Here is a 16,455-nt window from a genome sequence, read left to right on the forward strand (position 1 = left end):
TTTTTACTTTACATTAGGGTTTTTTTTTGTATAGAAAAGCATTTTAGTAAAAAGGATGCCATGTAAATAATGTTAAAATATCTACAATGGGATTTTACTTCTCTTTTATTTCAAACAAATAATGATAGTCATTCACTGCTGAGTCTCCAATTGAATCCCACTTGAATCCTGTATTTGTTCATGATTTAACAAAGAAAATAATAAAAATAAATATAAGGGAAATAACAAGGAAACTTCATAACGTTCAGTGAAGGAGAATAGCACCTTTGTCCTTCCTAGAACCTAGATCCTCTTGAGTTTGGACTATAGTTAGAGAAATCCACATTAGGGGGACAGATGAATTGACTTCTAATTAATACGCTGCTGTATAATTTAGACAAATCATTTAGTGTGTGATTCAGCTTCATCCATTATAAAATGGGACTCACAATCTTTCGTTTACCTGAAGGCAGGAGACTGGTCTTGAAGGCCCTCCAACAGCATGATCAAAGATCTTTTTCTTTTCCTTCTTGGAGCATGCTCTAATCTTAGACAGTTGTCTGACAAAAGTTCAAGCATGTGGAGTTAAGGCTTGAATTCAAACACATTCATTTCTTTTTGTACTTTAATGCTGATTTTTAAACCATAGTTTTAGAAAGGTAACAAGTGAAAAAAGAAGGTTTGTTGGGGAAAAATGACGGACGAAAATTGAAATTAAACTTAGCCCTACTTAACACAGTGTAAATTCATTTATTCAACAGCCATTTGTTGAATAAACCTTTAATATGTGGTGGTATTAGAAAAGTGAGCACAGCGACTCATGAAACCTGCCATTGTCGCCTGTAGCAGTGGTAAAGGAAAGAAAATAGGAAGCCAAAATTAAATAACATTTGGCTTAAGATAAATTAAATACTGTTACTCTTTATAAGCTCTATAACATTTTTTAAAAGGCTTGTTTAAATACAATTGGAAAGTAATTAGGTAGTTTATAAATGAGCCTAATGTAAACAGCAGATTCTTCTCTGGAAAACAAAGATACTAGACATCATGGAGATGAAGCAGGAAGGTAGAAGGAAGATCGACTGAAAACACTGGAATTTATTGGGCCTCTCAGTGTTTTCTTGTCTGAAAATTTATGACCAATGAACGGGAGTCATCATTTAGCATGACGTTTGTGACAATCATAGGAAGTATGCTATGCGCACTGTAAACGTAGCTGGCATTGTTAGGTAAAGCTTGTAATGGAGTGGCGTAGTTTGGCTGAGTGAATTTCCATTTTTGGCTCATTGACTAATTTCTATAGTTGAACTTTCACACTAGTTCATTAACTGGAATTACTTTTACCAAACAAACATTAAAATATTTTATGTCTAAAAATAGTTCTTTTTTGTCCATCTCTCTGAGGCATTTTTTCAAACCTTTTATGGTAAACCCTTGACCACTACATGGAACATGCAATCCCATCGACTTAAAGCACCAGTTTGGCAAACACACATCACCAAGTTATTTGGATTTCCTATGGAAGCCTTTTGATGACCTTTCGTAACGTCAATATATAGCATTAAAGATGTCAGTTGCCAGAATTCAGAGTCTTCAAAATAACATGATCCAGTTCCTTTCTGTATGTTTGTTACTAAGTCGAGAAGGGTTTTGAGTAACTATCACGTATTTTTACGAGTTATCTCATGTAACCCTCAAAGCAATCTCATGATATATTGATAACTATTTTATAAATGCAGAAACTGAGACTCAGAACAATTAAGGAACAGCAAAATGACATAGCCAGAAATGGTAGAACTGAGTGTATATCCAGATCTTCTGTGACCTGAAGCACAGTTTCCCCATTACACTCTGCTTTTCATTAAGCCCGTTAAAGGAGAATGCCAGAGGAGGTTTAAATGATGGAGAGTTCTCTTTTTGCAGCTCAGACTAAACTACTAATGCCTCCTTAGACAAAAAGGAGTGAGAGAGAGTAAACCAGACTCATTGACAGAAGTGGTTACTGGGGAAGTGCATTGAGAAGCCTTTAAACTGTTTTTAAAGCAGAAGCCTGATAAGATCGTTAACTATTGTTCTTCCAAGATCACTCTAATTGCTCAATGGTAGCAGTGGTGATGGTAGGAAATGGCAAGTTGCAGCTCTGTTAATTAAGGACATAGAATCCATAGGAAACGGTGATAAGAGATGGATGCCATTTAGTGAAATAGAAAATACTAGAGAAAGAACATGTGTGGGTTAGGTGTTCCCCATATTTTAATAGTAAGGAAGATTTTGGAGGATAATATATACGGCATAATCCCCTCGTGTTACTTTCAGAAAAGAAAAGGCCAAAGTAGTTACTTGATTGAAGTCACTTCCCTGTGGAGAAAAGAGTAGAAACAACTCCTGTGGCCATTTTGTAACACCAAATGCCACATAGCAGATGGATGGTTCAGGCACTGACATTCCAGAGAAGTGCTTTGCAGATCTTCTGGCAGTCTGATTTCTTATTTGTTTAATTCGTGGTCATTTCAAAGAGAATTTTCTGTTCACTGGATGAAGGGTTATTTCACAATCTCTTTATTTCTTTTCTGCATGAGATCCAAATCTTAAAAACTTACTATAACCGTTGGCCTAGTCTAATGTGACTCATGATAGGGCACAATTAAAAAACAATTACACATATTCTCATCAAATACAGTTGCCATGGGCCGGCCGAGTGGTGCGTTGGTTAAGAGCTGGCTTGGGACACCAGAGGGTCCCGGTTTGGATCCCACATATGAGGACCGGTGACACTGCCCTCTACAGCTAAGATGCTGAACAACAGCTCAACCTGGAGCTGGGCTGTCGTGAGTTGCAGGCGTCAGTGTGGGCTGCAGCCCCTGCTGCAGTGGGTTGCCATGGGCTACCGTGAGTAGCCAGCAGCCAGCGTGAGCCAGCAACTGATCTGCCTTGCCCAGAAAGAGCACAATGATGGTGCCAACTTGGGCCAGTGAAACAACGTCCTCCACAAGTAGACTGAAGAACAAAAGGACAGCAACTTGTCAGTTCCTCTTCCCCCAATTCCCCAGGGCTGTTCCCATCCCCCAATTCCCCAATTAAAAAAAAAATACAGTTGTCAGTTTTCTCATCTTATGTGTTCTTATTCTGTTCCTGAGAATGGTTAAGTTCAAGTCTGGCCCTGAGTTTCTAAAGTATCATTATGCCCGTCATTAACAATAGCATGTCATTATAATTTTGTATAGCTTATTTGATTTTTTTTCAATACCCTTGAGAAATAGGGAGAGCAGGTTTTACCATTCTCATTTTCCAGATAAGGCTCAAAGATGTTAAGTGACTTGTATAGTATCACAAAGGCAGTAAGTGGCAGCATTCAGCCTCAAATTTCTTATAGGGGACAATTTGTTTTGTTTTACTAGAAGTTCATGGCCTTTCCTGCATTGCCAGTATCCCCGTTTATCTCATGTGAAGTTCCTGCTATTAGTATAATTTCTTTGGGTTTGACATTAAAAACATGTAAGTTAGGGAAAATCTTTGTGCAGATAAGATTATTCTTATAATCAAGGTGAATTGGTGGATCTTTAAAATCCTTTCCTATTTGAATACCCATGTGTGAGCCCCTCATGGGGGGGCAGGTAGGAAACAGGAGGGAAAAGGATGTCAAATAAGCTATTTTAAAGACTTAACAAAAATGCTTTCAAATCTAAGAATAAAACTCTAAGCCCATGGCTCCCCTAACGGTTCTTATAAACTACAAATAATTTTTTAAAAGACCTGTAGTGATATATTATTTTGTAAAATGATGAAGAAAAATATCCCATTTTGTTATTTCACTGTCTATAATCATTATTTTTGTTAGATTTAGGGCAATGAATTAGGACGCTGACATTAGCTCCCTAATTAAAATTCATCAGCAAGCCTTTTGGGGAGACAGAGTGTCCAAAGCAACATGGCTGCTGGGGGTGTGATGGAAAATGAGCCATGTTGGATCTTTTTGTAACAAAAGATTTTGCCTCTGTAGTCTCCATGGAGAGTGATCATTTATAATGGACCACAGGAAAATTTGTTTTATCCTGTGGGAAAGACGGACGATCAGAGGAATTACTGTCAAGTGGCTCTGCTCTTACTCTGGGCGATTTTCGTGACTAACTTTCCAGGTCCTGTCTCCACAAGGACTACTCACCCAGAGCTGAATGATCTCAAACACTGGACAACGTAATGGGATGTTGCCACTTTAAGGAATCAAGCTTAGTTCCAGCAATTTAGCTCTCTTTGGCTTTGGAAAATGCTTCAGTTCCGTACCTAAACTCTGGCATGCTCAGGTGTGATGTGTGAACTGCTGGGTTGGAAGCATCCCCCCAACTTTTTCCCTGAATTCCTGTAACAGGTGAACAACATTTCCTAAACTTTTATCACCTTCTAGACAGTGATGTTTCCTTACCCTCACAGTGAACTTCTTAGCTTGCTCCTTATGTTGGCTCTTAACTTTTTCTCTCCTCTGTTTCTCTCCATAAATTTTACATTTCAGTCAAACCAAAAAAAAACCCTGAAACGTGGCACTAACGCTGGGTGATCCTAATCAAGACACCAAAACTCCATAAGCCTTAGTTTTGGTTTGGGGGGGAGTTTTGTGGGGTTTTGCTTTTCTATAAAATGAAGGTGTATATTTGCTCTTTATGATTTATTATGAACCGGTTAATATGCTTAGTCCTGGGCTACGTGTTTGAAATAAAAAGAAGAAATTCGGAAATAAGACAAGTCCAAGCCGCTATGACCTCAAAATGAAATAATCATTTTTACCTCCCTCCCTCCCTTACCATTCTAGTTTGATATCTGAATCCACTTTTCTCAGTTAATTACGTTATTTTGTGCCTGGTCTCCCAAGTTAGAAACCACAAAATCAACATTTGTTACTCCTTCACTTGCCTACTTAAAATTGATTGTGAAATCCCGTCAATCCTGCCCATTCTTCTTTGGAAATAACTTTAAAATCCATGCCCTCTTTTTCGATACCATCAATGCTATTCTTATTCAGCCAACAACAGTACCAGGTACAGAACATAACACCCCATTGACTCTCTCAACTTTTAATCTCTCCTTCACTGATTCTTCTCTCTGCCATCAGGTCTTAAAACCAGATTAGATAATGTCACTGATCTGTCCACAAATAGTAATAGTTCCTCCAAAATGCATATAAGGTTAAATTCAAACCCCCACCCAGTTTCCCCTTATGTTAAAAATTCAGTTCAAATATCAGGTCTTCTGAGTAGATGCTTCCAGGTGGTTGGTTATTTCCTATCTGGGAAGGTCTTGTACACAGTACGGTACTTACCACACTGGCTTTACTTTGTTTATGGTTTCTCGCCATATTTTGAACTAGGTCTTATCCACCTTTCCATCTAAAGCACCAAAGCACTGTTTGACAAACTGTCTTAGAAAAAATGAGAAAATATGTTAGGTATGCTCTATGGTAATAGAACTTCCTGAAAGATAGGCTGACATTCAATATGGGGAAATGTTTTAAGATGTTCGATATGAGGAGATGCTATAAAGTAATTATATTGGCTGCCCGCAAATATCATAAGATTTGTTCTACTAGACATGATTAAATAGATTCTTCTGGGAAAGTTGTTTAAACTAGATCCCTCTAAAGTTCCAAAGGTTTGCGATTCTATGAGCTGGGAGCTCATTACCTGTATGGACCTCAGTATTCTCCATTGGTCTAAGTTCTTCTTTTCCTTTAAGTTTCATAACTGTTCCTAACTATTTTCTATAGTCTTTGAATACCTCAATCATCAGTAATTCCTCCTGCCTTTTAATTTCTGTTGCACTAGATTTCTAGCCTATATATTTATGGTCTGTTAAAATATAAAAAGTACTATTTTCCTAAATGTATTGTAGCCTTCTTGATCAGAGACCATGTTTTGTCTCTCAGTCCCTAGAAGAGTTATTTCCAATTGTCACTGAAAAAATACTTATTTGTAAAGATGGCAATGATGTGATACTGAATGTATAGTATTTGTATCACCTGCATCACATTTACCTGGGGTGCTTCTTATAAGTGCATCTACCTAGGCCTAACTCTTCATTTCTGAATCAAAATCTTATGGAGTAAAACCTATGCATCTGAATTGCTACAAAGCACTCCAGGTCATGTTTACACACAGTAAAGTTTTAGAACCACTGGACTAGACCTTTGGGTTGTATATACCCTTTGGGATCATTTCTATAGCATGCCTTACCTCTTTCAGTCTGTTTGAGCAGGTTCTTGTCTTCAGGGTAGATTCCAGAGGACTTCTTGCCAGAATGTTGTGTGAGACCATCATTGATACCCATTAAAAGCTGTGTCTGCAGTCTTCAAAAGTAGCCTCTCCCTATGACTATTAGTGAGTCTCTGGCTCCCTGAGTTTCCCCAAATCTTCTGTTAGAAAGAAGCATCAGCATCTGCCCTCTCTCCAGCCTCCTTGCTGGGAGGCTTCTGAGAGAATTATTATTGACTAAAGTTTCCAGCTGCCTCAAATGAGTGCCCATAGCACAAGGATGTAGTTAGTACTTCTTGGGTAAAACAGAATGTTTTATACCCACTGATTTGTAATGAGTGCCTGTGAGAGGGCTGGGTGCCTACATATGATCTCACTTAATCCCCTCCTGTCACTCTCCCCCCACCCCAAGCATCTATCCAGTAGATACTGTCATGTTACAGATGAGGAAGCTTAGGCTCAAAGAGGTAAACAACTTTTGTCTAAATAAATCATCAGACTGTGAACTCTTTGACACAGATGATGGGTTTTATCCATCTTTGGATGCTCACTAACAAGCACAGTATCTGGATATTACATAATTTGTTTAAATGAATAGCTGGATGAAGAGATAAATTTTGGTTATTCAGCTAGTAAATGTCAGAACACTGTATGAGTCCAAAGCCAGTTCTCTGCAACCCAGTCCCAGTGCTCCTCTGGGAAGTATGCGGGGCCCATTTCTGAGTCAGGTGGTGATCCAGTGAGCATCCACATATGTACACAAATGCATCATATTCACAGAGGTACATGTCAGCACCTCCTGTTCTCTCAGCAGTTTTGTGACTCTAGGAGAAAAATCCACTTATTTTTCAACTCAGGATTTTACATGTAACACATAAAGCTGGATTTATTTAATGGTATACCCACTATTTGCACATCTTCTCGTGCCTGTTAAAATACCACAAGTCCCTTGCCTGCTGTTTGCTTATGCTAAGACTTCAGCCATCAGATATTCTACTTGAGCATGCTATGTGGCAAGAAGATCCAAGTTTATTCATAATATAACAAAGTGGAGTTTGTTTTTAGCACAAACTGAAGTTTGTTTCATTCAAGAATATGAACTTTGCAGTTATGGAATCACACCCATGCAGATTCATTACCATTAAACTATCACATTTTCTGTTTATGTTGATTTCTAATTAATTCTCTCCTTAAAAAAAAAAAAAAAAAGAGGAATGGCTCTCTCAGCCAGACCAGAGCACATAATGATTCCCACTGTTGGATGAACACTGTTGGATCTGTCTCATGAAAAACGCTGTTATTACCACCCACTAACTCATCAACAGGTCCTGGCTCTCTACAGCAACTGGGTCTCCGTTACCCCTATCCACACCCTCTTGTCCTCTATTCACCTCCACTTGGGAACATGGCCACTTGGAGAAGGAGAAGCCTTTCCCTCCCTTCGCTACAGCTGGAGATGCTGATTCAGTACCTTACATTTTACACCCGCGGCAGAGTGCATTAACCTTATGATAGAATTTCTACTTGTGGTTACGAAAAGAACCACTACTTTTGTTTCTACAAATGTTTTCTGTTGCAGTTTCAGCTGCAGCTTCAACTATAGCAATCTGGTAGGTCATAGGAAAATGAATATAGTTTCCATTGTACTTTTGAAGTGTCAACTTTGGAATGAGCCACAAAGGCCATTAACTCATTTCATAGAAAAAGGAACATCATGTTGAGATTCTAAAAGGAAGGTTGTACTAAAAGCAAAAGCTATAGTGTTGTTGCTCTAAATTAGACTGTGTCAACTTGCATTGCTAATGGCAAGAATTCAGAAAATACAAAAAGATTAGACACGAGATTGCAAAATGTTTCACTTTTTATTCTCTGTATTTATTCCTATAACCTCTTATATATTTCATAACTTTCCTGTTTCTCCTCACCACCACCACCACCACCACCACCACCACCACCACCACCCCACACACACTCCAATAAAAGAGAATGAAAATTTAAAACCCCAAAGCAAACTAAAATTACTGCTAGAAGGAGATGGGAGGAACAAAGGAGAAATGAAATGTTCCCAAGAGCAAGGAACACATAGATCAATGCACAGCCTCTTCAAAGATTATAATCTGGATGTAAATTCCCAAGTTACGGCCAGTTAGAACATTCTCCTCTAATATAAAAATTAATAAGAGAACATATTTTCATGGAATACAAGATGCTGGTTCTGTTCCATAACACATAAAATTAACAAAAATTACAGTGAATACCTATATCAGGCAAAACGTGTGCTTGCTTTTTTACTGAAATTTACTTGCAGTGCAGAATTTAAATGCACTTGGTATAAAATCCCAGCTTTTTTCTTTGGTCCACAAGGGCCTGCAGGACCTGGCTTTAACCTCCTTCCCTAATCTCGCATACCACTCGCAGCATGGAAGCCTCACTAGTTGCCCTGGTGCTGCTCCTCATGCCTCGTTCTTTCCCAAAGCCTTAAAATCTTTGCACTTGCTGATGCTCCACCTGGAATACTCTTTCTCAGGTCTTCATGGCTGACTCCTTCTCATTCTCCAGGTCTCAGCTAAAGGGTAACCTTCTTTAAAGGGCTTTCTCTGACCACCGTATTTTAAGTAGTTCCCCAGAGCTACTCTCAGCCTTATCCACCTGTTTATTTCCTTCACAACACTCATCACAATACTTAATCAACTATTTGTGTACTTGCTTATTTGCTGATTAATGTCCTGAGGTCAAGAACTGGATGTCTTGTTCATGCCTGGATTTTCTGTATCATGTGTAGTATTGGGCACATAGTGAGTTATTAGAAGTCTTTGTTGCAAACCTTAATCACAGCCTCACCAATGTATATGAGATGCAGCCCATGCTTGTCCATCTTTAATTTCTAGTTCTGACTCTGTAGCCTGTGGATAGACAAAGCACAGCCACCAGCCACCAAGTTGGCATCTAGCTACCAAATATTCATCATATCTTAGATTTCAGGAATTCTGTATCTGTCATCATTTGCTAGCCATTTTCTTAATATTTTGAGCTGGCTTGATTTTAGTGGAAAGTCTAGCTAATTGCTACCTAATGTTAGGCCTGTTTTATTGCTGTGGTTTTATTTTAAAGTATTTATAGAATATAAATATTAGACTCCCTTCAGGAAATTATTATTCAGTAAGAGAAAGAGAAAGATTTTCCAAGTTCTCAAAGAAATAGTTTCCATTAAAAACAGTATGTTTCCCCACATAATAATGGTGGAGCCCTAACTGGGCTGTATTCAGCAACTAGTGAACACATTTCTCTCTGAGACTGTCAGGAATTTTGTGAACCCATTGGTGTGGGCACAAACTTTCAGAGTATTTAAGGTTGATTCACTGGACAAAAAAATGTGACAGACTCTATTATCCTAACTGTACAGGTCAATTAATGTCTGTTCTCTTGACTTTGATAAGAGACCAAATAGAATGTGTGTGTGTGTGTGTGTGTGTGTGTGTGTGTGTGTGTGTGTGATGTGTCTAAATATATATACATACTCATGCACGTATATGTATATTTAAAGAATATCAATAAATTTTAATTCATTTAATAATTAAAGCATTGGCATATTAAAACATTAAAGCCATCAGATGATACACAGTATTTCAAAAATAGTAAAAATTGTACATGTTTGTATTTATAAATATGTGCCTCTTTCAACAAATTATTAGTCAAAAATGATAATAGGGGATTATAATAGACCTTTATTCATCCACATATCATTGTTTGAGAACGTAAAGGAGTGCCGTATGCCAATAAGTAATTATATTTATTGAAACAGCTTTTGACATTTTGCTGTCTATACCTAGCACTCTCAAGTTGTCCCAATGGTTGTGGAGATCTAGTTATGGTCAGTTCTGCCTTGGATGCTTCAACTTATGAACAAACGAGAAACATGGGCTCTCCATGTGCTCTGGGGTTGGTTCAATAGAATTTGAAAGAGATTGCCAAGTAATTCAAAGTTTTAACATTAGACTTTTCTTAAAGTGAATATTGCCAAACATTCCATGGAAGCTGTCTTTCCCTAACCATAACATTACATTACACGTAAAAATGATCCTATAGCAATTGAGTCCCAAAATTTGATAGAAATATGCTGTCCTAACTAAGGCAAGAAAATAAGTCTACATTTTCTCTAAGTGAATGGCTAACTGAAGTAAACAGCACCTAGAAAAGCTTTCATTATTTTGAATGATTTATTTCATAACTAAGCACCCTCAAAGCGTATGTTTTGAAACTTGATTTTTCACCAGATGTGCATAGGCACAGCCCACATAAAATTGATTTTTCAGATACTTTCTGTTAAATATTTATTAGTTTGACACCTATATTCTTTTTTAAAAACACACATAAATAGCTTATCTTTCATATTTATTCTTTTTATCCATTCAATAATCAAAATTCTTTATTGAGAACCTATTCAACAAACAGCTGCGCTGTGTAGAAGTTGGGATTACCAAGAAATTATGAAGATTAACCAGGCTTCTACCTTCAAGAAGCATCCAGTCAATGTGAACATCCTTGTAAAAGGCAAGAACGTAGAGAAAAGGACAGATGTAAAAATAACTTTGATTATAGAATCCCATTGGTCTCTTCTCCTTACCCTGTCTCTTCTGTCACTACATAGAGAAAAGCAGGCAGAGCAGGTTGTGAAGACCAGAATGCTATCAGGGGAATCTGTGGTGGTGGTGGGGGCGGGGAAGGTTGGGGTTTTGAGGGGGGTTTTTTTGCCTAAAAATAACTTTTATCAAATTTGTTAATTTATTAATTTTTAATTATTTGAATTATAAAATCAACACTTTAATATACATTTAGCACTTCCTTTAAATTTAGTCAATCCAGTTTAGAGCCTAAAGTCTATTAAATTTTGTACTTCTGGAAATTCCCTAGCCACAAATAAATGACCATCAGAGGTAACTGGCAGCCTGCAATAATGGATTTCTTCCACATGGCAATTTATAATAGATGTTAGAACATTTGCAGTTGGGCTGTAGTAGGGGATTAAAGTAAGGCAAATCCTTGAAGCTTGCACTTAAATTGTTACAGAAACACAATTTAGTTTGCAATGTTGCAATTAGTTGGGTATGTCATAAACATAGAAATGGCTAAATATTGCATATTTAGCAAATGCTCTAGTACCATTTAAAATTCTGTGTTCTAGAAGTTTTATTTAAAAAGTTGAAAAACTCACATGACAGTAGCCTTTAGAAACTGTTGCATCAGTTATGCATCACAAGATTATCAAACAGAGAAATAGTAGGAAGGATTGTTTAACAGATAAAGAAAACCTGAAGTCACTTACTCAGAGCATCAACAGTTCAGACACTGAAAACTGGTCTAAGTTATGCATTAATATAATACTTGTCTCATATTTAACCTTCATGTACAAGTTAAAAAAAGATACTTTCCTCTTTTCTAATTTTGGGGAAAGATATACTAATTTTACCATGTATTTGACACAATTGCAATTAGAAGATCCCAATTTAAGGTTCTCAAGAATTCTGCCCATTTTTCCACTTATAATTGCCCACAATTACACATCTATATACTTGTATATAAAGAGATTGTATATAAAGAGTTTGGGATGAGTTAGATCTAGGATCTAACTTTTGCTCTAAACTCACTATTGGTCCAGTAGTTTACAGCATTTATTTGAGTACCGGCTTGGAGTTTCAAAATAAATAACTGAGATAGCTTCTACCATTTCTAACAGCAGTTACCAAAGTTAATTATTTAGTTTTCTATGAGACACATGCTTTGAAAGCAAAAGTGGTACAGAAATACAAACTATTATTTAAATAAGCTGATAATATATCTTTTTTTCTCTGCCAAATGTTCCTTATTTTGGACTATGTTTCCTTCTTCTGGTATTCTTGAGTACCTCCCCCTTTCAAAATGTCTTCTCTATTTAAGTAACTACCACCAGAGACTCTCACATGTACATCTTCAGCAGCCATCAAAATATGAAGCATCATCTATTAAGCATCACTTTCTAGATATTTCATAAAATCTGCAAAATCACTGATCCCAAGCCATGTTGATATATTTAGTCCTTATGATTCTTACGTATCTTGCCCCAACCTCCAGCTAAAGGCTTTTACTCCCCACAGCTATCCTTCTTCTTTCTATTGAATGGAACTCAAAACACACCTTCTCTAGTCCTCTTTCTTATTTAGTCCACAGTTCTTTTGGTCCCCATGTTTGACTGATTTCACTTCCTAAATATCCTTGGAATATGCACACCTTCCTCATCACATTACATTCGCTGTGCCGTATGTTAAGCTATCATCAGTCTTTTACCTTGATCACTACATGAGTCTCCTTGGCTCTCTGTATCTGCCATGCGGTCAGGGAAATTCGCTTTCTAATACCAATGTGATCACATCACTCACCAGATTGAAATCTCCCATATCTACAGAATCGTTTCCTCGGTGCAGCCTACAAAGGGTTCTATAATCTAAATCTGAGCTTTCAATTTCCTTGATGTTCTTCATACCTCCGTTAACCACTACTTATGAATCAATTTCCCTGAAGTCACGCTAGCCTTCTTCCTGATATGATCGTGATGGTGCTCCCTTCTCTAGCTCCCCCATGGCCACTTCCATACTGAACATTTCAATTTGTTTTCTAAACATGAGTACACACGTCGGAAGCCTCCCCACCAACAATACCTCCATTGCTCGTATAAAATATTAGTACAAAAACATTGTTTGAAAAAAAGGTGATTCAGAAATACAAAATAAACTTGTTATTAAAGGAACAAAGAAGGAGCATGACAAAGTGGAATTCTATTCTCTGTCTTAGAATCATAAGGTTTTAAGGCCAAAAGGGTTGTTACAGTCAATCCAGACCAAAGTTTTCTGTGGTTTCCATATAAAAAGTAAAAACACTTGCCTGAAGATGAAGTTTGGGAAATTTGTGTTTAGTTGTGTAATACTGACTGTATAATTTGAGTGATCCTTACACAGCATTCAAGAAAGCAATCACCATGCTACTCAACTGAAAAAAAAAATCTAGAATCATAGAATCTGAGCTTCATAGTCTCAATTTTTCTTACCTCCCACAACATAATACTTAAAGCTTCCTGAAGAAATAAAGTCTGCTGTCATTTGTACCAGCCCGTCTTTAAAATTCCCTGATTAAAAACAAACAGACAAACAGGAATGTTCTCTGCCAGTTAGGACAACTATGTCTTTTTCAAAAATCTATTTTGTCAAAAACTTTTGTCTAAAAAGGAAAAATAGGAGGAAAAAAGCAGACAGAAATGATGATTGTAACATAATGTGTGAGTCAACTGTGCTACATTTCATCAAAGTTTTAAAGAGGGAAATGAGCTGATACTTGGGCATCCTCATAATTTTGGTGCAAACTGTTAATCATGGGGCCTATACAGCTCTTCCATGGAGAAGTTTCCAAACATCAAAAACCCAATTTTTTAAATGGAAATTTATATTCAGGTATGTCGGTGTTTGAGGCTCTGCACATGAGTCATGTTTATTTTCGTAGTTGATGTATTTAAAGCTATATCATAATTGACAAACGTTTCAGGGTCCTTGAAATTACCATTGTGTTTCCTTTGAGCAGCTGCATTTCAGAGATAGGGATGGATTGACGTGGACCAGTGCAATCTATCTTCATTTAAACTCACTTAGTGCCTTGAGCTTGGAGTGATTTTCTTTCAAACTGAGGTCTACTTTTCCATCGAGTTTTTATGAAAAGGTTTTACAGGTTTTTTTATCTACACCTCTTGCTTCTTAAAATGGACCAGTTAGATTCAGAACACATGGAGCTCTCTTCACCCCTTTCCTTTTTAGGGTCTTTTCCCGCTTAAATATTTACACATTTTCTGTAAGTCTCCAATGCTGAGTTACTGGCATGAAAAATTACCCTGTTACTTGGAAAGCAGTTTTCGCTTACAAGTCCCCCAGGTCCTATAATGTCTAAACCTCCTGTGGTCCTTTCTATGTCTGCCCCACCCCACAGAGGAGCATGTACAGGAAAAGCAGATTTCCCTTCCCCCACACATTTCCTCAGTTTATTTACAAAACGTCTTGGAATGAGAATGAGCTGCTTGTGGTTCCTGTGGCTGATTCAGGGATGGTTTCCTCTAGGCAGAGGATGCTGGTCAACTGAGTGACCTCTCTGTAGCTAACCCGGGCACCCCTGTGGTAAAGATGTTTGGGCTTATGGGTGTCCCTTCTAACTAAGCCTAGTGGGATTTATTTTTGTGGTAAAGAACTTAGTAATAATGAAATATGACTGCAAGGACAGACTTCATAATGGCAAGATCCATCAGAGCCTATCCTTCCCGCCACCAACAGAAGAGGACAGAAATACACTGGAATGCCTTTGTGTTGCCTACGCATCAACCTTTGCTTCTCAGGAGGGTCAGGATTTTTTCCTTCTGGATTCCTGAAAGCACAATAAAGCTATTTCTATTGTATTTAAGTAGAGAATACATTAGGAGAAGAAATCATCCCAAACACCAGTTACATGAGAGATTCATCTTAGTCGGCAATTTTCCATCAGTTCACACGTATGTGTCCATGACCAGCTAGTGGAAAGAAGGCTTGAAGATGTGAATGTTCAAGTAACACGAATCTTCCAAATGTTGGCTTATATTTGTTCAGACTTGCGAATGAATAGACTTCACACACGAATAGGGGGCTCTTGGAAATTCTCGGAATTCTCGGGAATATGTGCAGCAGTAGCTCTTAGTGTGGACGGGCCATGTCCTCACCAAATATGTATGTCACTTGAATAAATGGAAAATGAGGGCACCAAAATTCTAAGAATCTCCCAAAGGGTAAAATGTTGAATGTAAGTTATTATGAATATTACTATAAATACTCACACATGATCTGTGTGGAAATACTGGTAAGATAAATATCATATTGTCACCATTAATTCAATTGAACTGATAAATATTAAACTCATGTGAGGAGGAATATTTCAGGAAATCATTGGGGGATGGGGTGCTGAACAGCTACATAGTTTCAGAATCAATTTGCATCGGATCAAAGTGTAAAACTGTGTTCTCCAATAGCCCGTAGCTGAAAAAAGATACCCTAGAACATAGTGTCCTCTCTCAGGTTAAGCCCCAGTCTATGTTGTCATCCTTGCTTGAAGAAATTAGAGACATGCGCTTATCATCCACCGTATAAATGAAAAGCAAAACTAACGTGTATTAATTTCAATGAGTGAACACAATATTACCCAGCCTCCAATCTGTCAGGGTGCAAGTTCAATAAGAATATTTAACTATATATCTCCATCTATAAATCCATATACAATCTATAAATAGTTTGTAGCAATATATTTTTATTTTTCAAATGATCAAATTTTAAGAACTTTGAAATTAACATATATAAAATACCAGATCCAAGAAAAGAGTGGGACAAAAATCCAAACACATTCACCCATTATCACCGCATTGAAGCCTAATGAAAGAAAATGCATATCCTGCCCAGAGAATGTCATTGAACTTCTATATTTATGATTTAACTTTTGTTTTTGTCTTTCTACATTTGTCCCTCAGTGCATCCTAACGTCAGTCAAGGCTGCCAAGGAGGCTGTGCAACATGTTCAGATTACAATGGATGTTTGTCATGTAAGCCCAGACTATTTTTTGTTCTGGAAAGAATTGGCATGAAGCAGATTGGAGTGTGTCTCTCTTCATGTCCAAGTGGATATTATGGAACTCGATATCCAGATATAAATAAGTGTACAAGTAAGTGCCTACACAAAATTATGTTTTTATCTCATCCTTGGGAACGTTCCAGATTTGAAATGGCCTCTAGACTATTTGTGATATTCAATGTTAAGTAAATAATAATATTTACCTGATAATTAGGCGAAACCATACTTGGACTTAGCCCTCAGGGCAGGAAAATTTTCGCCACTTATGAAAAAACACTCAAGTTTTGTGTTTTATTTTGTTTTTTCATTGTTTCATTAATGGTTATTACTTGTTGAACCTATAGAAAAATACTGCAAGCATAAGTGCCATCTGAGTTCCCATTATTTACAAAATCTAAGTATTTAATGACTTAAAGAATCAATTCAGCTATTTTCATTTCAAGAAGGATTCCAGTATAGCAACTGAAACATTTATTTATCAGTTGGAAATAAGTGTTGGAAACACTGTCATCTCATCACCTGTCATCAGGACCCTGAAAGTCTACTCTCCACACTATAGACTGAATAACCTTTTAAA

General features: G+C 37.2%; 1 protein-coding gene across 1 annotated transcript in view; it reads left to right on the forward strand.

Annotated features, from left to right (window-relative positions):
* RSPO3 (R-spondin 3) overlaps window positions 1–16,455 on the forward strand; it is a 78,719-nt gene that overhangs the window by 14,736 nt on the left and 47,528 nt on the right. Inside the window, exon 2 of the mRNA XM_019661215.1 lies at window positions 15,778–15,969. Coding sequence (XP_019516760.1) covers window positions 15,778–15,969 — 192 coding nt within the window. The remainder of the gene's footprint in view (window positions 1–15,777; window positions 15,970–16,455) is intronic.

This window comes from Hipposideros armiger, unplaced genomic scaffold (assembly GCF_001890085.2).
Source record: "Hipposideros armiger isolate ML-2016 unplaced genomic scaffold, ASM189008v1 scaffold_340, whole genome shotgun sequence".
Taxonomy (NCBI): domain Eukaryota; kingdom Metazoa; phylum Chordata; class Mammalia; order Chiroptera; family Hipposideridae; genus Hipposideros; species Hipposideros armiger.